The following is a 23,304-nucleotide window of genomic DNA, read 5'->3' as shown; positions in this document are numbered from 1 at the left end:
TGAAGTGTTTTGTTCCAAAAAATATCAAAGTCCACCTTCAAGAATCTTTCTTTTTTTCATGATTTTTGTTGGAGTGGGGCTACAAACAAGAAACATTAGTGCTATATTATGATAAACACCACCTATATTAGAGAAATAAAAATGTGTTTTCCATTACATGCCAACTGTTATTCCTTTCAAAAACTTATCCAAAATGTTACAAATGGATACACAGCATTTTGGAATGAAACCCTTTCAATGTATTCTGCTTCTTTGCTGACAGTGAATAAATTAGTTAGTACTTAAAGGTTGTTTTGACTGGAATCTAAATAAATGAAAGAGAGAAAATATCTTTGACTTGCTTAGTACTGTGAAAAATAAGAATGTAGCAGTTCTGTGCCTGATTCTCTCATACCATTCACACTCACATACTACATAAACTACCAATCATCTTTACATTTTAGGGAAGATTCCTTTGTGCATCTTCTCTCTGCCACACACACACACACAATTTTTGTCTGAACAGGTGATCAGCCAGAGAACACATCCATTATTCAGAGGATTGGCCACAGCGTGCAGGCTGGAGCAGTCCACAGCACAGAGGCAGATTTCAGAGCACAATAAGTCAATGAATTCCCTTTATTACCAGCCAGGTAAGTGCTGCTGCCCTGCGTTCACATCATGCCACATTTTAATTTGAAATCCTGGTCGCTTTCAGACAGATGCTAATGTTCTCTCAATTGGTCTATCAAACAGCATGATAGCATGATTTGAATCATGCAGAAACGAGGTGCGTAGTTGTCGGAGGCAACGCCAAATGGCCACATAATCACAGCGCTGGGGTTTCTGTCACATTAAATAACCATGCTTTTTGCACATGAGAACCTAACCCAGTTTCCTCTTGTTCGCACATCATTATCAGGCAAACACATGTGGCATTACATAACAGCCTAGCAAATTAGAGCATCTCTGCTGAATGTGGAGCAATTAGCAAGGATTCACAAGTGCCCCACACAGTTAGCAGGGGGGAGCTCATCACAAAGGTAAACCTCCTCCACATTCAGCCCAGCTCCTCTGCTTGCTCTCCGTTACCACCGACTTGCACCACGGGTCTTTAATCAACATTTGCATGTTGAATAAACCTTCTGGATTGGTGAATGAGTGCCTGGATGTAACCAACAGCTCTGTGCTCCGTTTTCCAGTTTAGCGCATTTAATTAAATCACTTGGCTAAACTCTATGCCATGCGCTCCCGGTCTCTGGTATGCTCCAGCAGTGCACACTCACACTACAAATCAGTACAGCCCTGTCTGGGGCCAAAAAGAGAGCGTCGCTATAGGTCAGTGCATATGTGTCCACAAGGACGTAACCCATTTCATTTATGGAGGCATAAATGAAATGGGGCTAGCATATATGCTAATAACTACCTAGTTAGCTACATGACCTTAGTAAAGTCTACACAAAGTGATAAATCCATGAACAACACAATAATGGTGTTTGTACTGCTACTACTAATATTTAATATACTTCCAGTGCATATATCCACTTCAAAGTTTTCCTAGATATCACACCTGGTGTCATTAAAAAACACTTCATGGTGAAAATTAAGGAGCTTCCTAAAGTTTTCAGGTATGACCAATTGCATGCAAGTGGAAAGATCATGGAGCCATAACTTGTCATATCCAGACAGGCAAGATTTCACAACGCGCTCTCAGACTAATGATATTCACAGTGAAGCATGGAGGCGGGAGCATCATGATGTGCGGCTGCATCTCTGCAAATAGTACTGGGGCATTACACATCATTGAAGGAAACATGAACAGAGCGATGTGTTGGGACATACTAGAGAACTTAATCTCATAAGATGCTCAATCTGGCAAGAAGATGGATGTTTCAAGACAACGACTCCAAACATACATCCAAAATAACTCAAGACTGGTTTCTAAGGAAGAAGGTGAAGGTGCTTGCATGGCCTAGCCAATCCCCTGACTTGAATCTCAATTAAAATTCATCAAGGTAGTAACCTCCATAAATTTGAAATTGCAAGTAATCTTGGGGAATTTAATATGGTCTTACTGTAGACGTTTCAAAGCTGTAATTGTGTGGAATCTGAATATTTGTTTCCTTATCAGTTTGATTTGTTAAACACATCTTTGTTTATGCTTATGAATACAGTCTTTTTTGTTATAAGAACAGAGTCAAAAGACATTATGTGTGTAAACTTTAAATGGATATATTCACTGGATAATAATTAACAAAAAGAGAAGCGTATGAATACTTGTTTCCCCTCATGTATTCACCTAGCCAATTAACACCACATTAGCAAACACTTCACACAGCGATAATGTCTTTCTTCACCTGGAAGAGTAAATTAGATAAATTAAACTAAATTGTGTTTCTGTAAGTCTGGTGGTTTCTAAAAAATGTCAGCTTTAACTGCAAGTGTTAGGTCTACCAAAAACAGAGGAGAACGTCCAACTGAACGCAGACTGAACACAAATGTAAACAAACATTATTCAATGTTGCCCTCTAAAGGTGCTACTGCACCCATCATGAAATTAGATATTTTACTGGTTTAAAGACTCACAATGTGTATCTGTGAATGCATTTTCTGTGGGGTATTCTACAAATCAGGAATTGATTTCTCAGTTACACTATATTGCCAAAAGTATTCACTCACCCATCCAAATCATTAAATTCAGGTGTTCCAATCACTTCCATGGCCACAGGTGTATAAAACCAAGCACCTAGGCATGCAGACTGCTTCTACAAACATTTGTGAAAGAATGGGTCACTCTCAGGAGCTCAGTGAAAGTGATAGGATGCCACCTGTGCAACAAGTCTAGTCGTGAAATTTCCTCGCTACTAAATATTCCACAGTCAACTGTCAGTGGTATTATAACAAAGTGGAAGCGATTGGGAACAACAGCAACTCAGCCACAAAGTGGTCGGCCACGTAAAATGACAGAGCGGGGTCAGCGGATGCTGAGGCGCATAGTGCGCAGAGGTCACCAACTTTCTGCAGATTCAATCGCTATAGACCTCCAAACTTCATGTGACCTTCAGATTATCTCAAGAACAGCGTAGAGAGCTTCATGGAATGGGTTTCCATGGCCGAGCAGCTGCATCCAAGCCTTACATCACCAAGCGCAATGCAAAGCGTCGAATGCAGTGGTGTAAAGCGCCGCCACTGGACTCTAGAGCAGTGGAGACGTGTTCTCTGGAGTGATGAATCACGCTTCTCTGTCTGGCAATCCGACGGACGAGGCTGGGTTTGGCGTTTGCCAGGAGAATGGTTCTTGTCTGACTGCATTGTGCCAAGTGTAAAGTTTTGTGGAGGGGGGATTATGGTGTGGGGTTGTTTTTCAGGAGTTGGGCTCGCATGCTCCCAACTTTGTGGGAACAGTTTGGGGATGGTCCCTTCCTGTTCCAATATGACTGAGCACCAGTGCACGAAGCAAGGTCCATGAAGACATGGATGAGCGATTTTGGTGTGGAAGAACTTGACTGTCCTGACCTCAACCTGATAGAACACCTTTGGGATGTATTGGAGCGGAGACTGCGAGCCAGGCCTTCTCGTCCAACACCAGTGTCTGACCTCACAAATGCGCTTCTGGAAGAATGGTCAAAAATTCCCATAAACACACTCCTAAACCTTGTGGAAAGCCTTCCCATAAGATCTGAAGCTGTTATAGCTGCAAAGGGTGGGCCGACAATATATTAAACCCTATAGATTAAGAATGGGATCTCACTCAAGTTCATATGCGTGTGAAGGCAGATGAGCGAATACTTTTGGGAATATAGTGTATGTCAAGCACTCTCCAACAGGATGAGAGCTAAGGAACACTCTTATTGGACAACCATCAACTATTAGCTCATTTGGTTAACTGAGAAACCCCACATTATGATATATCTTTTTGTAATCTCTCAACATTTCTATGTTATCTTTATGTGGGTGGGGGGTTGCTTCTTTTCAATGCTAAGGGGAACTTGTCCCTCACTCCTCCTGTTAGATTAGACCCCTGCATGTAAACAAACACGACCACTGAACAATACTACAACTATATTTACCTGCGGTAAAAATGACCTGTCCCCAAGTGAGGGCGATAACACAGGACCGGTGGAAAAATGAGGACTGTGGTACACTGTTGTAAATCACACATGCTGTCATGCAGGAAGGTGCAGTGACTGGATTACTGCCGGCAGCAGCGTAGGATGTGGGTTTTTTTAAAGAAAGGCTTTGTGGGGGGGCTGCACAGCAGACAAGACACTGGAGTCTAACGGGTTTAAGGACGACAGGTGTGAGCTCTAATGTGAACAGGGACTGTAATGTGCTGTAATGTATTTCAAACATAATAGAAAGTTTATTTGTATGGACATTTTGGGGTCGCACAGTGAGCAGCACAGTGTGGGTCCAAGGTAATATGGCAAAATGTGGGTCATTTATGTAATAACACAGATTTACTAAAATCTCAGTGTGGCAGAAATGAAGACTGCATCGTTTAACTAAAGGGTGACTTTTATTCCCAAATTTCTCCATAAAGCAATAAAGCTGATCAAGTGTGTTACCTGTGTGCCACACTGCCCTTCTTAATGTCTGAGATGATGAGAGCATCCCCTGGCTTCCTGTTGGATGGAGCTGAGACAGAGAGAGACAAAAACAAAAGAACCATGAACAAATCAAGCAAGAACAACATTATATTGCACTTTCTACAATATGTGTAAATGCTAGGACTAGACTTACTAACATTTTGCACCATAACAAACTCCACATTGGTGTTAAAAAGTGGCTGTCATGATGTACTAAACAGGCTAAATGGCACTTCAATGGCTATAAAAGGGATCAAAGTGGTGGTCACTGCTCGTTTGTGTTTTTGCACAAAATATTGTAAAGAGATTTTTATAATGAACCACAGGACTCAGTATTACTGAATACTGACTGTGAGCAATTTAATACCTGTGAAAAGCCTTAAAGTCTTATGTTTGGTGCTAGCATGTCATTTTTTCGGGATCAAAGAAAAAAGACAGTTTTTCAAACACATTTATTTTGGGACCCTTTAACAGCACAATCAAATATCAGGTTTTGTATAAATAATGACCTGACATTTTTCGTTTTCTGTCAGCTGTTAAAAGTACATATTGGAAATCTTTTGCTCTGCAATCCCTGCTTTAGAAAAGCTACTCCTTGCTTCATTGTTCCTGCGCACTGTGTGCGTGGCAGAAATGTCCAGCCATTGTTTGATGTACTGCATGTAGCTTAGAGTTTACACCCAAAATCACACAATTTCTCACTCAGTGAATTAAAGGGAGATTTTACAATATCACAGTTTCTAAACACAGTGGGCACAAAACTCAAGTTCAGCTCATCAGAACTCAAGTTCAGCTCTTGTTGAAATAATCATATACTTACATAAAATAATTTTTTGGAATTTCTGACTAAGTCAAAATAAGCCAAATGAGTCACAGAGTCACTGTTTGAACTTGAAACAAAGAAAGATTAAAAAAAACATTTCCCCTATCTGGAAAAAGTCTTTCATTCCAAAAGCATGTCAGCTAAACATGTGGTTATTTTGCGCTGATCATATGCTTATTATGAAGTTGTGCCTGTGTTCATTTGCACTGAAGCTCTTAGCAGATAAGCTGCTTAATTGGCCACCCCCAGCAGAATAAAGTGGCAGCAGACTATTGGTAATTAGTGCCTCTTCTAGTAAATCTGTTCCTTTATCACAGGGTGCTGCTGTGTGACAAATCCTTTTTGAACTTTTCAGATTCATGTTTCATTTTCATTGTTACTTTAGAAAATATCTGCAAATGTTCTTTAGCACCAACAGCTATTTACTGACACATCCATGTTCATGAAAGTGTCTTCATTGGTATGAAGAGCAGGTTTTGCTTAACAATAATGATATGACTGCCTCAAAACTCTTAAAACTAAAATGTGATTTAAACAGCTAAATGTGATTCAAGCATCTTTAAAGGATTGATTTCAGCATGTTCTGCACTCTGGCAAACTCTCTCAATCTCTATATTCTTAAATACTCCTTTCAGTCTGTACTTTCTCTGTTCAGTCTGTTCTCTCTACACTGATTTCCATCCTTCTCAGTGCTTTACACTGTCTTGTTCTCACTGCTCTCATTGCCTTTTCCTACACTGTGCTGGTTTAGGAGCCAAATAGCTAAAAGAGATTAATGGGAGAATTTTACTGAATTAAGTCTACATGCAACATGATTCCACACTTATTGATATCAATCCTATAGCCCTAAAAACAGTGATCAGTTTTAGTGTCTGCTTCTCTACACCACACCAGCAGTACACCACATTAATAGTAATCTATCATTTATAGCTTAATACTTGTACTAATACACATACATCATTCATTAAATATTCTGGCCTAAATACATTGACAACTGTCCCATACTAAAGCGATCATATGTTAGCTCAAAGTGTGATAATGCATTACCATGATAAACCACAATGGCTTTGAAAAGTCTCACTTTACCTGAAAACTATCTGACGTTCAGTACTAAATAATGCTTCATATGAACTAAACAATCTTCTAAAATAATTAAATATAAATGTGTAAAAATGTAATATTTTCATTTGATAATTAATCTTTTAAAAGACATGAGTTGTTTTCTTGTTTGATTTACTTTCTTTTACATCTGTATGTATATATAAGAAAGGTATTCTAATTTGTTGGTCCACTCATGTACTTGGTGGAATCATTCTAATTCCAGATTTTTAAGACTACACTGATAATGTCAGGCCAATGAAAACAAATGCTGGACGGAAAGCACTTCTGTGTAAATTATTTCTGATAGTTACTTTCAGTTGGCTGAGGTCACAGAAAGGCAAATACAATATGATGCTTATTTGTCCCCCTTTACCTGACGGACCACTTTTGCTGAATTCACAATACTGGTTAGTTTTTAAGGTCCTGTTTACTTGGCATTATAATGGACCCCAGATCTGGATGCTGGCATGGAATGTGTTCAGATCTGTTTGTCCTGATCTTGATGTAGTGGGCACAAATGTAGTGGGCACAAATTACAATTGAACTGGTTGTACTTTAAACACAATGCAGCCAACCTGTTCACATTTACAGTCACAGATGCACCACCTACAACTTAATATTGTGATAGAAGCTATTTTTAGGCAGCTGCATACCATACGTATGTCCATTTTTTTCATTTTTTTTTCTGACCTTTATTTTGTGTCAAAAATGGCCCGAAATAATATGGAACAAAATCTCATTACGTTTTTGCCTATTTCTGTAAAGTTACCACTTGGAGATGTTTTTTGGTTGATTTTTTTAATCCGAGGGAAAGTCGTCTAATACAGCAGCACAGCCAAGTAAACAGTAAAGAGCAAAACAAGAGCAAAAGTATTGCCCTATGCTATTCTACAGATACATAAATAGAAAAAGAAGTAAAGATATATTATAAAATATACTAAAACAACCATAAAATATCATGCGCAGTACGTTAGTAAGTTAAATCGCATAAATATTATGCAGGTGACAATGCAGTGGTGCATGTCACGTTCAGGGAATGAACCAACTGTACACTGTAAACAATAATATATGTTAATAGTTGTGCAATATGCCTGGGTGTATGAACAAGTGGCAGTGCAATATGCAGTATGTATGGATGTGTAAACAAATTGGCAGTGCACAGTAATAAACAGAGAGGTATAATGTCCAGTTGGTGCTCAGTGAGCCTGTCCCATCAGTAGCTCAGCATACAATAATGTCCCGACACAGTGAGGAGGTGTTTTACAGTGCGATCTGTGCTGGTACAAACGATCTCCTGCACCGTTCCTTACTACAGCAGAGCTAAATGAGTCTGTCGGTGAAGGTGCTCTGCAGTCTGACCAGTAGGTCATGGAGGGGATGTGACTTACTATCCAGGATAGCAATGAGTTTATTATGATGAATGCTATTATGGCAGGTATTTGATAAGGGTAGAATAAAATTAACACAACAGTAGTCTGAGCTCAGCTTGGCTCCAGCCTTTTTCTTAAAGACAGTGAAACACAGAACTGAGCTAAGCAAATGTGCAGAATTCAACGACTTCTCTTTCTCTGTCACTTCAGATGCTTTGGATGCTCTGGTTTAAAAAACAAACCCAGTATAGTCTTTACATGCGTATGTTACACCAAGCCATATATTAAAATACAACTGAAATATTATGTGGAGAAAAGAGGTCTGATCAGTACACGCAGTAGCCACATTTGAAAAGGGTAGGTGTAAATGTGCTTGAGTGGAGCGTCTAAAGCACTATACATATTAAAAGATTAAAAAAACTAACATACTCATTTGTTTTAACATTTTGAAAAGGCAGGTGTCCCCAAACGAGCAGTGTGGTTAGTCGCTAGACCTACTGCTAAAAGACAGAGTCAGGAGGAGCCTGATCAGACGTATTCCCATGACGCACGCTGGGTCCTTCACTCAGGGGGAGCTCCATGGAGAAATGGTGAGTCATTTTTCACTGATTGAGCCACAGACGGGGAGGAAAGAGATCGCTGTGCTGCTTCTGTTCAGTAAACAAACCCAAGCGCCCCAGCTGCTGCCACTTTCCATCAAGAGACAGGCCTACAAAAGGGGTCACATGAGGTCTCCCACCGGTGCCTGCTGAGTGCTGATGGTATGAGAGAGGGCTGGTTTGCCTTTTGCTTACCCTGCAAGCTCTGTGTATTTGGCCTGAGCATGCTGGGCACTGGACTGAAGGAATGAAGTTTTTTTTCCTTAATTTAAAGATTAAGCGACTATGCCTCGACTTTATGCCTTGTGGAAGAGCTGCAATAAAATTCCATGTTGGAAGAGCTCCTGAGGATACCTCCCTGGAGAATATCTGTATCTGGAAGATGGCTGGTGGGGGAATGAGCAAGGATAAGCCTCGGGTCTCTTGGCTAATGAATCTAGCTTGTCCCTTAAGGAAGCTAACATGAAGGAACTGCTGAAGAATCATTACTGGAACTGCTGCGCCATGCAAATTTAGTTTAGGGACAAGTGAGATAACTGAAACAAACCCCTTAATATCACAGTATGTGGTAAAGAAAGCCAGTGGCATTGAAAGTTAGTTGTTGGGCCAGAGAAAGCAGAGCACAGAGGGATTCAATTGAAAAAGGTTGATGATTCAATCTAGATGCGGGAGATTAGAGTGCCCAAGCCAAAGAGAGCAAGGGGAAGAAATTGCCTCAGGGTTTGTCAATCAGAGACAGCTAGGTTCCAACAAGCATGACTCTCCAAGAACAAATTGTCAAAGTGAGAGAAGCACAAGTTCTGAATGACTGTCCATATAACTGACGATTCAATCTCCGAACGTTTGCAGGGCGACTCTGACTGAGGAAATAATCACTTTTTTAGGGGGGGCTCGAAGACATCGTGGTGCACCATGACTGTGAAGGCACCCCACTACATGGGCTTATTACAGCGCAGAATGGTGTTTGCCTTCTAAAGCCACACATCAAAGCACATCTTTTCCACTCCCCTCAAGTCCAGACTGATGAATTCTGGCCATTCTGAGCCAATGAAACTGAATCATAGGTTTACCACCACAAAGAAATGTGGTTTGATCCTGTCACCTCTATTTAACAACCCACAGTAATCTAACACAACATCTAAACAAAATCTCAGGGCTTTAAACTTAATTTACAGGTACCCCTAGTTCTAATGAAGAGAAAGAACGCACCACTCATTCTGACTCTCAGGGACCTTCAGAGACCTTTCCCATTTTGTGGGTGTTAACAAGGCAGTTGGGGGCTCATTGGCCGGCACCCGCTGGAAAGCAGATTTGTCATAGTCTCCTTCCTTCACTCCACCTGCTATGTGGCCTAACTGTGATGAATAGTGTGCTTCCCTTGCTGTTGCTGGATCTGTGGCCCATATGAGTCTTTCCAGATTCCAGGCTGAGAGTGCACTGTAATACAGGATTTGGCTCACAGCAACAAATATGCGAAACTTGCATTTTCCATGTTTTCCATCAGCTACCTTCCCCTGCTAGGTCAGCCGTGACAAACATACCCCATAGCACTCTTACATTTTGTTTAAAAACAAATGAAGAAATTCTGTCAAAAGTGCAGATTCTTAACTTTCAATCAGTGTGTTTATAAGAAAAGGACTCAGGTTGTGTGCTGACTGACTCATGACTTGAATTTAACTCACAACTTACGGCTCGTGAAATATCAGCCTGAGTAAAAAAAAAACAAACGAAACTGATTAATTCGGGACCAATACAATATAGTTAAAGAATAAAAACCTTTTGTTTGTGGTCTAACTGTAAGTGTATGACTTGAGTTTTCTTACTCATGTGTAGTCATTACTGAAATGCTGCTCTTCTACAGCTTGCAGTGGTGTCAGGTTCAATATGGCTTCAAATAATGAACTTTCCAGTTTAGAAAAACCTTCAGACTGATGGACAGAATGAAGCACTGCACTAAATGTAGTATTTAAAGCAGGGGTGTCAAATACCACCACTAAAAGGGCCAAATTAAAAAATCTCAGCAAATCCATGGGCCACCTGTATTTTTATTTCATTTTTACTTAACATTTTGCCTTGAACAGCATGGGCTATTGATTATTCAAAATATGCCAAAACTGCAACCGCAAAATAGCCACTGAATACTTAATCAAAAATAATTCTAAATGAAAAATAAATTGTTTTAGGTATTTTTTTAAAACTGCCTATGTGCTTGAACTAGACACCAAGGTTTGTTTCTGTTTGTATAACTGCTGGACCATAGACTGTTGTTGGGGAAAGGGGGTCTGAATGCAGACTATGTTGCCGTGCATACTGGGGACTGTAGTGCATCTCAGGGTGAAACGAGCGTATAAGAATAGTAAAAGTAAAATAATTCTGCAGGCCGAATAGGACTGTGTCACGGCCTTATTTGGCCTGTGGGCCTTGTGTTTGATACATGGGGTTTAAAGGAAAGGGGCAAAACTTGAAATTGTTAGCTAGCACAAAGTTTGGATAGCAAGCATGCAAGCTAGCGCACTAGCTATTATTCTTATTGTCAGTTGTCAGCTAATCTAGCTGAAGTTGTTGGTGCACTGTAGATCACATTCCTTTAAAACGTACTAAAATTTCAGTTGGGTTGGTTATTGTGCTAGCTAACTAGCTTAAGTCCTATGTAAACTATTGACTAACCAACACTTTCAAGTTGTTTTGCATTTTTCCTTGAAACTGCGCATTTACTACATGCAGCGCTTCAGCTCTGTCAGTTTTTTATATACTGAAAGGCTTGTTATTTGAAGCCATGTTGACATGTTTTATTAGGGGTTTACAGCAGAGACTTGAGACTTGACATCTCTGGTATACAGTCTTGTTTTGCATAAAGTTGCAAAAATTCATTTTTATATTTTTTCCATGTTTTTAGTCAGTTCTTCACATTGAAACAAACAGAAAAATAGTTGGAGGTGCAACTTTTCAGTTTTTGACATAATTTGAAAATACCTGTCACCCTTTACATTGTGTGTAAACTTCATGATGAATGACCCAAAAGAAACGGCCCAAAATGACTTACATTAAAAGTAAAGTATGTTTTTTCCTTCTACTGTAAAGTTACCATTTTGGAGATACAAGGTTTTGTTCTGACAACAGCGTATTTCAAAGTGATAACTGACAAACAAATAATAGCCAGACATCTAAGTGTTACGAGTCAGCTTAATGAGAGAAACACTGATGTTGTATGGGGTGGTATTTCAATGGCTGGCAACATGATGTATTAGAACAGCATGCAACACTCGTGAATGCATCTACCTAAATCAGTGTGGCATAAATCAAAGTGTGTAATTCAAGCAGTCTCTTTGCAATACGATGCATTCCACAGTAAGATTCTTCCATATGGACAGTACTGACTGATGTCACTTTTGAAGTGAGGCAAGCAAGAGGTCCAAGGGAGCTGTCCCTGTCTGGCTTTATGGGCTCAGGTGAAATATGGCCCGTCGGCAGACATAAAGCAGAGAGGTGTTAAGCACTTCACAAAAGGATACGAGAGAGAGGGAGCAAAGCCCACATAAATAAGGTGCCACTTGGAGCAATGCGAGAGCACGACCTCGCAGTGTGTTTGCAGTGTCCTCAGCATGTTGCGCACAATAACATCAGTGCAGTGGAGCGTTCTCTTCTTCTTTCCGCCCCTTACATGCACACCCCCACACGCAAACAATGTGGAGCCCAGCCGCTTGGCCATGAGCCAGCTGCAGGAGGCATAGTGGCTGTGAGGATAGTCTTCCATGCGATGCAACGCACCCTGGGAACTGGGCAGCCTCCTTTGAACTAGCTGTATTTGATACTTCTTACACAATGTCAGAGGCCATGATGCTCCCTTCAACTCCTCTTCCACAACGTCTTGTTCCGTTGTTCAAAATAACAGCTCCTATCCATTCAGCATAAAACACACTGCTAGTGATCTCGGAGGAGTCTTAATGGATTTCTTAATGTTTCTGAAAGGGTGCTGTGGGCTTGGGAGACTGGATTAGGACGGAAGTTTGGAGAGGACTGCATTTTACAGAAATGACTGCAGACGCTACTGCAGCGGTATTACGGCATGTTGCTGCAAAAGCATAGGCTGTTCATTAAAGTGGCCTTAAAGTTTAAAAGCAACAAACTTTACAAAGTTGGAGACAGTTCAGTTTACTTGCTGCTCCTAGGAGGGGGCAGTTTCTTTAATTTAACTACAGATGGTTAATTACTCACCTTAATAAATGCCTCCTTTTAAAAAAGGTACACAGCTTGGTCATCAGAAAAGTTTTTTTCCTAACAGATAAGCAATAAAAGCTCAAGAAGAATGCAATTACTCGCACAGGGAGTGGCATGGGAGCTCATCTAGGCCATATCAAGAAACTGTTATTGTGAGGGAGAAGGAGAAAGCATTGAAGAAGACAATGAATGTGAGGAGACTGCAATGGGCAATGAATCATCTTGGCTTGACAATTCAGGCACACCAGTGATGAAGCAGCTGGCTAAGGCCACAAGCGTTCATCGCTCTGGGCTGCGGCCGCAGGAACAAAATGTATTGCGTTATTCAGTGACGCTGCCTCTAACGACCTTCTGGAAAGTCAGAATGATGGTAAACAAACGATAAGAACAGGGAGGAGAAGACGGAGCGAGCTCTCCAGAGAGAGCGGAGAATCAGCTGGTATCTATGGCTACAAATGAGGGCTGCTTTTCACCAGCCGTAGGGAGTCGGCAGTCAGCGAACGCAGTGCTTACGTGATAGAGCAAAAACAGAAGCACGCAAATGAACACAAAATCATCAGATGCAGAATCAGCTTGATCCTGCTGTAGAATGATAGTCAGTGGTGGTACAAATACACAGAGATCACACACTGTATACTGCTTAATCCATTAAACTGCAGGGTTATTATTTAATTATTAACCTTAATACTTCTTACTGAGTAACTGCTATAAATTATTCAGTAGCTGCTATGAAACTAACGTGTAATATATACCCTGCAAGCACACATACTGAATCAGGTACAGCAACATTCCTTGGGTTTTTACACATTCTGTACACTTACTGGCCACTTTATAAGAAACATCTACCTTGTTTTCCATTCATGCTTTGTTGTAGTCATCCTTTAGCCCTTCATCAGTTTCTGACCACAAGACTACTGTTGGCCTGGTATTTTTGATAGGTGGACTATTCTCAGCCCTGTATTGACATTAAGGTGAGTAAAAACCTGACCCACACACTTCCTTGCAACAATCATGTCGGTGTCACTGCTGTGCTGACCGTGGTTCCCTTCCAAATAACATCTGGTCAACAGAGGTGCTATGGTGGTCTCTTTCCATTGATAGATAGGATACAGCAAGAGGGCCAGATTGTACTGTGTTAAAATACCTGAGGGCTGACATATTATTATATGTTTTCAAAATACCAGCGCCTTGAATCTGAGCTTCCTGTGAGCTACTCTGTTTCCTATTACTGTACAAAAGATGCACGAGGCTTCTTTTATTGTTGGATTGCTCATTCAGAACAGTGTAGAACGATAAGCGCATATAATAAATAATTAAATTGTTTAAGAGTAACAATACAATGTGTCTAATGTATTAATTATATTCCTATTCAAGTGTTTACTTGTTGAAAAATATAATGTGTGAGATAAACTAAACGAAAGTCTATACATTTTTGGTTTTGTTAGGTAATGTTCTTTACATATCAAATAAACACAGTGTAGCCATGTTTTTGTTCGACCAGAAAGGTTCTAGCTTGATCTTTATGTCTGTAGTCTTGACTAAATGTCATTTGCTAAATGAAGCTGCAGGTCTGGTTAGCTGCCACCATCAGGTCAAAGGAAAAACTGCAACGTACTGGCTGGCGGACCACTTATAATACACTGTAAAAACAGAAGCCAGGGACAATAAAATCTGTCTGTGGGCCACATTTAGCCCTGGGGCTGGACTTTGGACACCCCTGGGGTACAGGGTGACTAATACATTGTGCAGTAATAGATGAGCTACAGTCAGTAAATGCAAACCTACTAGGGCTGAAACAATTGTTCAACATTATTGATAATGTCAACAATAAAAAAAGTTGACAAATATTTCCGTTTTCAGTGACATTTTCAAAGGGCCGTCCAACCTAGAGTGAGTTAATGACTCAAACTGAAGAGGGCAGCAATTCACATCATAACTATGAGCAGATAGTCAAAGATAAAGAATAAAGTCTGGAAGCATTTTCTAAAATGAAGGATACCTTAGTCCCACCATACAACATATGCAGGTCTGACTGTCCACAGAAGCACAATGTTTCCTTCATCTACCAGAAAAGCAAGCATGCTGGCTTGGACACAAGGACACACAGTTCACACTGTAAGTAATTTGTCAGAATGAGCTAACGTTACTCTCACAAAAACCACTAAAGCTCATCACGTTACATTACTAACGTTAGTTACTGTAATATTCTAAGCTGTATCAGTTTCCGTTAATCAGAGGGATTTAGCAGCTACTTCAAAATACTATTAAATATTCAGCAGCTCGTCCTGTCATACATTAGTTAGTCAGCTACATACAACTGGAAAACAACTCATGCTGTAAAAAAGCTATAATGGTAATCTATTTATTATTTTTTTATTATTACTTACTGTAGCTCAAACAAGGTGAAACAGGTGATAATCTAGGTCTTGGAGAACAGTGCTTCAGTTTGCCATTTTGCTATTTTATTATTCCAGCTTTTCACATTTACAGGCCACATTTAAACCAATTAAGCCATTATTAGTCAATTCATTCACATGAATAATAGAATATCAAATCATTAGCTTTCTTGCAGCTGCAAGTCCTACAAAGCACTATTATGGTAGGTGTTTCTGAAAAATAAATGCTCAATAAGTGTAGCTACTAAGTGATGCAGTGGATGTGATTACAAGAGTGAAGAAGGGAAATCCGGAGCTGGTGTTAACATTATTTGACAGTTTTCCTGGAAATCAAAAATATATAAATATAATACACAACGAAATGAACTGGTTGTTTTGGAGCCATTCAAATCCAAATGTAGCCCAGAAAGTCTATCTGTTTTCTTAATGTTTATTTTAATTCACTCCCATGCACAATCTGCGTCCATGACTAGGGACTCGAAACGTGGATTGCGCACTTCATTAATGAAGTAAAGTGCACACTGTAGTAGGAGTCCATTTCAATGAGTCAGTTCTGGCACTGCCATGTGGAAATATGAACGCATGGAGAGGCAGAGTAAGATCTGGAAGCTGGAGAGGAGCCCAAGGTTGTGCAGTGCATCTGAAATTGTCAGAGACAAATGCTTTGTTTCGTACTGCCCGCTAACAGCAATGCCCTCCAATGGTTCTTTTCATCCGCAGTCACTGAGGACGGCAATGTGCAAAGCAGCAATTAAAATCAATTAAAACCTCAAAGGGGCTGTGCGAAACTCAGAAGAGGCAGAGCAGTACAAGAGCCAGTGTGTTGCTCTCTATCGCCTCTCTCTTTATCTCTGACCGCTTAGCATAAGCTGGGACAACAAACTAATCTGTGTTGATGGTGGGCCAGTGGAGAGCCGGGTGTGAAAAGTTGACATTGTCATTATCAGTACGCTTCAGTGATACAGTCATTCTGCTTAGGCAGCAATCTAAGTCAAGTTCAAAGCGGAGAAGGCTCTATTTTTAAATAAGATTACAGCAATCTCACTCCTACTAGTGCCACTCCCACTAATGTCTATGCTGGCCTCACTTACACAACTATTAACTGTTAAACAGGCACACTGCTATGATGCACAATTGCACTTTTCTGGTATCGAGAGTGCTTAGGGCGTTAAAAACCACGGAATCAACGTGTCGAGGACGGACATGCACGTCGTAGGTCAGCGATAATGGACAATGTATTGATGTGTGCGGAGGACGAGAGAGCAGAACACTCACAGCTGATGGTGATGCCCAGCTCCACGCCTGGCTTCTTTGGTAGCTTCACGTGGAAGGTGCCGCTGCTTGGGATGACAGATTCTGAATGGGGAAACAGAGTGTGGAGAAGGGGGGTCAAACACAAGGTTTGCTGTACACTCTGACAAAATAAGGTCAATTTCATCAGTCCTCAAAGGTAAACAGTGCAGTGTATAGTACAGCGTACATTATTGAAAAGAAAAAAAAAAAAAAAGAATGGGACATATAAATATCAGTGTATTTCAGTGCTGTAGGCTACTGGAGCTGCTGAACAGGATGTTTCTTTGCTGGTCTGGGGGCAAGCAGCCATGGGAAAGATAAAAGATATTATTTTGGAAATATACAAAAATAAGGATCTAATCTCCCAAGAAGAATTCCAACCTAAATAGAGAACCAACAGTTAGAGAACCAACTGCATTCTCAAATTATATAACACTTGTTAGATAAGACTAATTATGCTCAGTTATTTCTACTGCTTTTGATAGTGACAAGTTGCCTAAATTCATAGTGACAAACACAAATTACAAAAAAAAATTCTGATTTTTAATCAAACCTGTCAATACAGACAGTAAATTGAATTGTTATATAACTATAATTATGTGCTTGCAGAATTAATTAAAGTAAGCAAAAACCAATTAAAATGAAAGTAACCAAGTATCAAACAATGAAGAAAAACCAAAAAATGAGAAACAGTTAAGACTAGTCAGGGTTTGGTCTTGAAGGGGAGTTTTTTGGCCTTAATTTTGACTCATTCTCACTCTGATTTGGACTCAATCTTGACTAGTCATAGCCTTGGACTCCACAAAGGTGGCCTTTACTACAGCCCTAATGTACAAATATATGTATGTATGGTTTTGAGTGTACTCTTTCATGAGTTTTTATACTTTAGACTCTGGATAAGGACCACATGTTTTATTGGCTTTGTATTATACTTTCTGTCATTTAAAAATTCTGCACTTGTGTTCATGATGGCTTACGGCCATGCCACGCTGAGAACACCCATCTCGGAAGCTAAGCAGGGTTGGTTTAAATCCCAGGACTGATTGGGTATACATGGTATACACTTGGCCGAGGCACTTAGCCCCCCACTGCACTAGGCTGTGCTGCTCTGCTGGCAACACTCCCAGACTGGGCATAGTTAGGTAGCAAAATGAAAAATTATGTTTCTTTTGAGCCTGTATAAAAGAATAACATTCAGCTATTGACTACACCAGTAGTTCCCAAGGCTGGTGCTGGAGTATTCTTCTCTTTTTGAGTAGAGAAAGCTCTAAAATAAGTTAAAAGAGAGAGATGACACGCGTTGGTTGGTAAAAAGTGTTCAGAATTCAGACAACAAAGCCCAAGTCCTGTTCTCAGACAGCAGCACAGAGAGTCATCCGACAGTCTTTAGAGCCAAGTCTGGGAGTGAGAGGAGATCGCAATAACTAAAAGAAAGAAATGCCCCCTCTTTCCATGTGCAGACAGCTACAAAGATCCTCGGCCGATGGCAGAAGTGTCGATGTGGCAGAGGAGAAAAATCTACTGCCCTCCGATGGCTGGCAATTACGCATAAAGGCTGCTGCTCTTAAAATGATCACTCAATAATTCAGGCAAGCTCATTCCTCCCTCAGGAGTGCACACACGCTCTCTCTGCAGAACTGCCGCAGAGTGATGGGGAACAGCCTTCCAGCCAAGGCACTGTGAAATTATTTCTCTCCCCGCTTACCTTTCTGAGAGGACAACGTTATTGCGGGGGAGAAAAAAACGATTTCTGTCTGACTTTACAGAAAATTGTCAGTCAATCGTAGTGGCAAAAATTGCCTTGGAGCACAATTCAAAAATGCTCCATGACAGCACAATATCCGCAAGTGACAGCAATAAAAGGCTGGTCCTGTCATGGAAAACACGTAAAGTAATTAGTTACAGTGTTTTTATTTGCTCTACATGTTGCTGCCTAAATGTAAAAGCTATGTTCGAACTGCTAATCAAATAAATGAATGCGATGTGCAAAACAAAGTCTATGTGAACATCGTACTAATTACTACGTGGCTGCAGGATGGCGGGCTTTTGGCAGGGATCATGCTTTGATCACACTGCCAAAGCTCAGCATGGAACTAGAAAAGGGGAGTATGTAAGCCATGCAGTACTTTCAGACCTCTACCAAAACACAATCACACAGCCTCAAGCTTGTATTGTCGGAGGGGATGGCTGGTCAGCAACCATGTCTTTCAGTTCGCAACCTGCTGATTGGCTCGCACTTATCATTTATAGATAACAAACAGGTGGCAAACAGTTTGGCTCTCCAAATAATGGAGGGATTTTTTTTTAGAGGAACGGCCACCAGGGGTAGGAGTCTAGCATGGTCAGTCAGATACAGACCATAACAGGCTTTAGGCCAGGCATACACTGCAGGATTTTCAGCATGAAGTTATCCCCAAGTTGCACTTTGACAAATTTTCAAAATTGGAATTGGAACTCAATGTGGGGAGCTTGACAAGAACCCATTGTCAGCCCAGATGATCTGGTATACCGGGGGGAACAGAGTTTTAAGCCTGACTCCATCCTGATTAAGGATTACTGGAAGCATCCTGATGTTTTTAAACGTCTGATTATACATGTCTTCTAAGCGTTATCCTGTATGTCCAAAAGTATCCTGACACCCTTCCAAATAGTGAATTGAGCTACTTTAAGATGCATTGCTGATACAGGTGTTTAGTTGTGCACATGCAGATTGTATAATCTTCATAGAAAAGTACTGCCAACAGAACAGGAGCAGATACACAAGCCTAAGGTCACCATACCCAATCCCAGCCTCAGCTAGAGGGGTAGTAACCCCTCCTTAAGCACTGGGAGCAATGGAACTATGTTTTTTGAGAGATGGAGCTCCATCCAACGCCTTTGGTATGAGTTGGAGTAATGCTTAAAATCCAGAACTAACCATCCAACATCAACAGCTGAGCTCACTAATGCTCAATCAGATCTTCACAGCAATGTTCCAACATCTAGTGCAAAGCCTTCCCAGAATAGCCTCAATTTAAGAGAAACACTGGATAAGCAGGAGTCTACAAACTTTTGGACATTTTGTGTGTATAATTGCATGACAGGCAATAGCCAATGATAGACCCAGAAAAAAACAGAATAGCAAAGACATGTTTGGCCATATTTTCAAAATCTGCTTTTATCATGTAGTGCAGGCCCATCTTTAGGCTGGAGCTCCTCACCTGCTACGTCAAACTCGATCTCCAGCGTGACTTTGCTGGTAATGGTGGAGTCCCGCAGCAGCTGGTTGGTCTCCTCCAGTGTGCTGTCCTCCGTGGGGATTCCGTTGATGGACAGGATCCGGTCACCAATCTGCAAGATGCCGCACCTGCATACAAACCATGGGCAGAAAGTCAACTCATTACCCAGAAATCCCACGCAGAAACAGAGGGGTGGATTTCTGCCACGTTCCTGCTATACAATCTTCACAGGCTGCGCAAGAAGACAAGCAGGAGTAGAGATGCCCCAGCGCTAAAGCTCAGCCCAGCCCCTCAACCTGTGTGCCGTTCTCATTCATCTGCATCATTAGAAAACATCTCAACTGTGTTTTTTTATTTATTATCATGCAACTAACACTTATTTCCATGATAAAATAATCTACAGACGATTATTTGATTAATGGAGCTGAATAGCAGCTTCTGCTATTTTCTCCTTTTGCCCTGTCACAGTACCTTTATTATTATTTGTGTTTGTGCTAGGACTGCACCAAAATTTTGGCCACTGCAATATTTCAGCTGCAAATGTTTTCAGTCATAACAGGTTTTCAATCAAAAGAGAAAAAGACATGAAAAAAAGATTAAATAGGGCTACAAGGAAGCATCAAAATCATTTGAATGATAATGAAAATGAGAAATATTGATTAAAACACTGTTAGTTTGTTTTTTAGCACACCAACACCACCTGCAGCCATAGGTTTTAAAAAATGACAGACATGACAGCCAAAGTGCAAAGTATAACTAAAAAAATAATGGACTTTTGTGTTTGGTGATCAACCATTCAGCAGTTTTTAACTACTGTCAGCTTACATTTATTCAAAAGCATTAACAAAACATTAAAAAAAAAAAAAACACACACACAAAAAACTTTTTGGCCACACTTTACTTGGATGGCCCCTATAGACGATCTACAGATACTTATGTTACTACAAACTCTCTGGTGATACTCAGTTGATTATCAACAACATTAAGGTTAGAGTTAGGTCTAGGAGTTGGTATAGGTTTTGCTTTGAGGTTAGAGTTAGGGTTAGAGTTAGGTTTAGGGTTAGGGATAGACTTAGTAGAGTCTTCCACACTCAGCTTCAGGTTCAGGTGCATTTAATAGATATTTCATTGCATGTTAGTTAAAGATAGACTAAGCATCCACAAAGCATCTACAGTGGGCCATCCAAATAAAGTGTTAACAACTTTTTTTCAGTTTTCAGCCAGGTATTTTCATTTCAGTGCATCACTAATCTGTGCAGAAAGTGAGCTCTTTTTTCTATAGTGCAGAGAAAAAACAGAAGCTGTAACACTCCTAGAACTTCCGGCCGTGCACAGAAATCTGCCAGAGTGACTGCATGTAAGATAAGAGCATTACAGAGTGCTTTTTAAGAAAACAACATGCCAACTTTAGCCCATTATCAACATCATTCACAACCAATCGATTTTGTTAATCACTGTAGCCCCAGTTATTATTTTCTACATCATTTGAAATTGGCAGCTTTTTTGTAATAATTTTGTAAACCTTATGGAATCATTTCAAGACAAACTGGAAAGCAGAAATTTTGAATAGGAAATTTTTCACATCTCTTTACACTGTGTTACACTAACAAGTTAAGAATGTATGTTTTCCTTCTCCTATAAAGTTATTAACTATTATTATTATTATTATTACTATTATCAGAAATATGAGCTTTTCTTAACGCCAGCTAGCACAGCACAGTGCACTTAACTTCAGCAGTGCTGAACCCTTTAATTATCTCTCAGCTTTATTCTAATGTGAACAACAAATCTCTGACAGCTGACTGCACTCCAGTTACCATAATCAGATGCTTTTACAATTATTAATGCAAATCTACAGAATATGCTCCCCTGATTGAGAGCATTCTATTTCTGCAGACGCTGTCATGGTAAATAACAGCCCTGCCTTGATCTCGTATTATTAAAAGGTCCATGTCCATCAATACAATTACAGCGGCTAATGCCAAAGCTGTCACTAGGGTCTGGTAATTACTCTGAGGTTTGGGCGTAAATCCTGTCAGCTGCTACACGTGTAAGTTCATTTGGATGCCAGCTGAGGCAGCCTCGCTCTGGCAATTAAAGCTAAGTGCTTTAGCCTCTCATGTAGCGGAGCATTCAATCAACCCACATTCTGACTGGAGCTTTGCTTATCATGGCCAGGCAGCAATGCATCAAGTGGAATAGTTACATTACACGATGTAGTCAGATAGCTGCGCAGCGAGTTGCCGCTCAGAAAAAAAAAAATGGCAAGCAGAGGGAGATAAGTTGCTGATGCAATAAACGCTCGGCAGGTCTGGGGGGTGTGATCGGGAATGGAGATAAGAGCAATGAGATTTCAGATTAAAAATGAAATGCTAACCTCCCCCAGGGCAGATCACAAGTCAAAGATAGAGCAAACAATTACACGTTTCAGATGCCACCCAGATAAGGAAAGCATTCACAGTACTGAACCCAGCGTTTTAATCTGGTAAAACGAAAGGAGAGAAAATTTAACCTAGTAAAAGGAACCGTGCTGGGGTCTCACCTCTCGGCCGGGCTGTCGGGGTCTATGTAAGCGATGAGTGGGGGAGAGGTGAGCGTTTCCGTGGCAAAGACTCCTCCCTGGAGCTGGATTCCAAATCCCATGATGGAGTCGCTGACCAAAGTCACCTCAGTGGTCTCGGTGTGGACCACCTGACCGGCCAGGCCCACAGTGCTGGAGGCCAGAGACACTAGATGGAAGCAGACAGCAGAAATAGTAATGTCACCCAGGGGTACACTGCTGAAAATGAATGCCTGTACTTTCACAACACATGTGATGTTGACCACAGAAATGGGTCATAAACAAGAGTCGCTGGTGGACCAAGGGGACACTGTGTATCTTTGGCAAAAAGCTTTAAAATCTCACCAGTAGATGCATCTAGCATTAAAGGTCCTTTAACACTAGAACCCTGCTCATTCTGAGCTGGAACCATGCCCGCTCTCCACATGTCTGTGTGCCCAGGCGTTCTTGCCAAAGCTGTGTGATAAGACACAGCCTTTTGATAGAGAATTCCATTATCCTCAAACTCCTATCATAGCACGAAAGCCTTTTGGGAATCTCCTATAGATTGGGTGGGGAGAATTATGGGGAGCTTGGAGTGGAGCTATCTCAAGGTTCTATGAAAAAAAGGACACTTCTCCACTATCTAAATAACGTTCTGATACTGGAAGAGATTTTTTTTGGAAGTATACAGTGCCATTGTGCTTGGAGCCTGGATAACATGTTTGCTAGCATAAATCTGAACACCATATGGGGCAACAGACCACTATTTCCCAAGTCACTGTCAAATAAATCTGAAGAGTTTGAACTGTGCACAAAGCTGTATGTTGTTTTCAATTATCAGCAATGTTTAACTGTTGTCATTGTAAAGCCATGAATACATGCTGACTTTACCCCAAATGTAGTCAAACAGCCAAGACATGTTTGGTGAACATGCTGAGGTTTGCTTAGTTTTGCACTGGAGCTACAAGGCTAATAAATGCTAAAATTTAAAGTTTATACTCGACTAATTCACACTTCAGACTGCAGGCTTAAATAATCACACACTTGCCTCAAATAGATTTGCTTATGCGATATGCTTTTTGTTAATTTTTATAAATAACAGTACATCTTACAAAAACCACCTAAGCAAGTTTATTTAAGAATACGTTTCAAATGTGTTGATAACACTTTCTTTTA

The 23,304-nt window shown here is 40.6% G+C and overlaps 1 protein-coding gene across 3 annotated transcripts in view; it reads right to left on the bottom strand.

Moving 5' to 3' along the window:
- Positions 1-23,304, bottom strand: part of grip1 (glutamate receptor interacting protein 1) — a 398,944-nt gene that overhangs the window by 30,835 nt on the left and 344,805 nt on the right. For all 3 annotated transcript variants that reach the window (XM_036577554.1, XM_036577553.1, XM_036577555.1), the window contains exons 12-15: positions 22,129-22,315; positions 19,569-19,714; positions 16,351-16,431; positions 4,548-4,617 (exon numbers count right to left, since the gene is read on the bottom strand). In XM_036577554.1, coding sequence (XP_036433447.1) covers positions 4,548-4,617; positions 16,351-16,431; positions 19,569-19,714; positions 22,129-22,315 — 484 coding nt within the window. The remainder of the gene's footprint in view (positions 1-4,547; positions 4,618-16,350; positions 16,432-19,568; positions 19,715-22,128; positions 22,316-23,304) is intronic.

This window comes from Colossoma macropomum, unplaced genomic scaffold (assembly GCF_904425465.1).
Source record: "Colossoma macropomum unplaced genomic scaffold, Colossoma_macropomum, whole genome shotgun sequence".
Lineage (NCBI taxonomy): Eukaryota > Metazoa > Chordata > Actinopteri > Characiformes > Serrasalmidae > Colossoma > Colossoma macropomum.
This window is presented reverse-complemented; position numbering and strand designations above follow the sequence as displayed.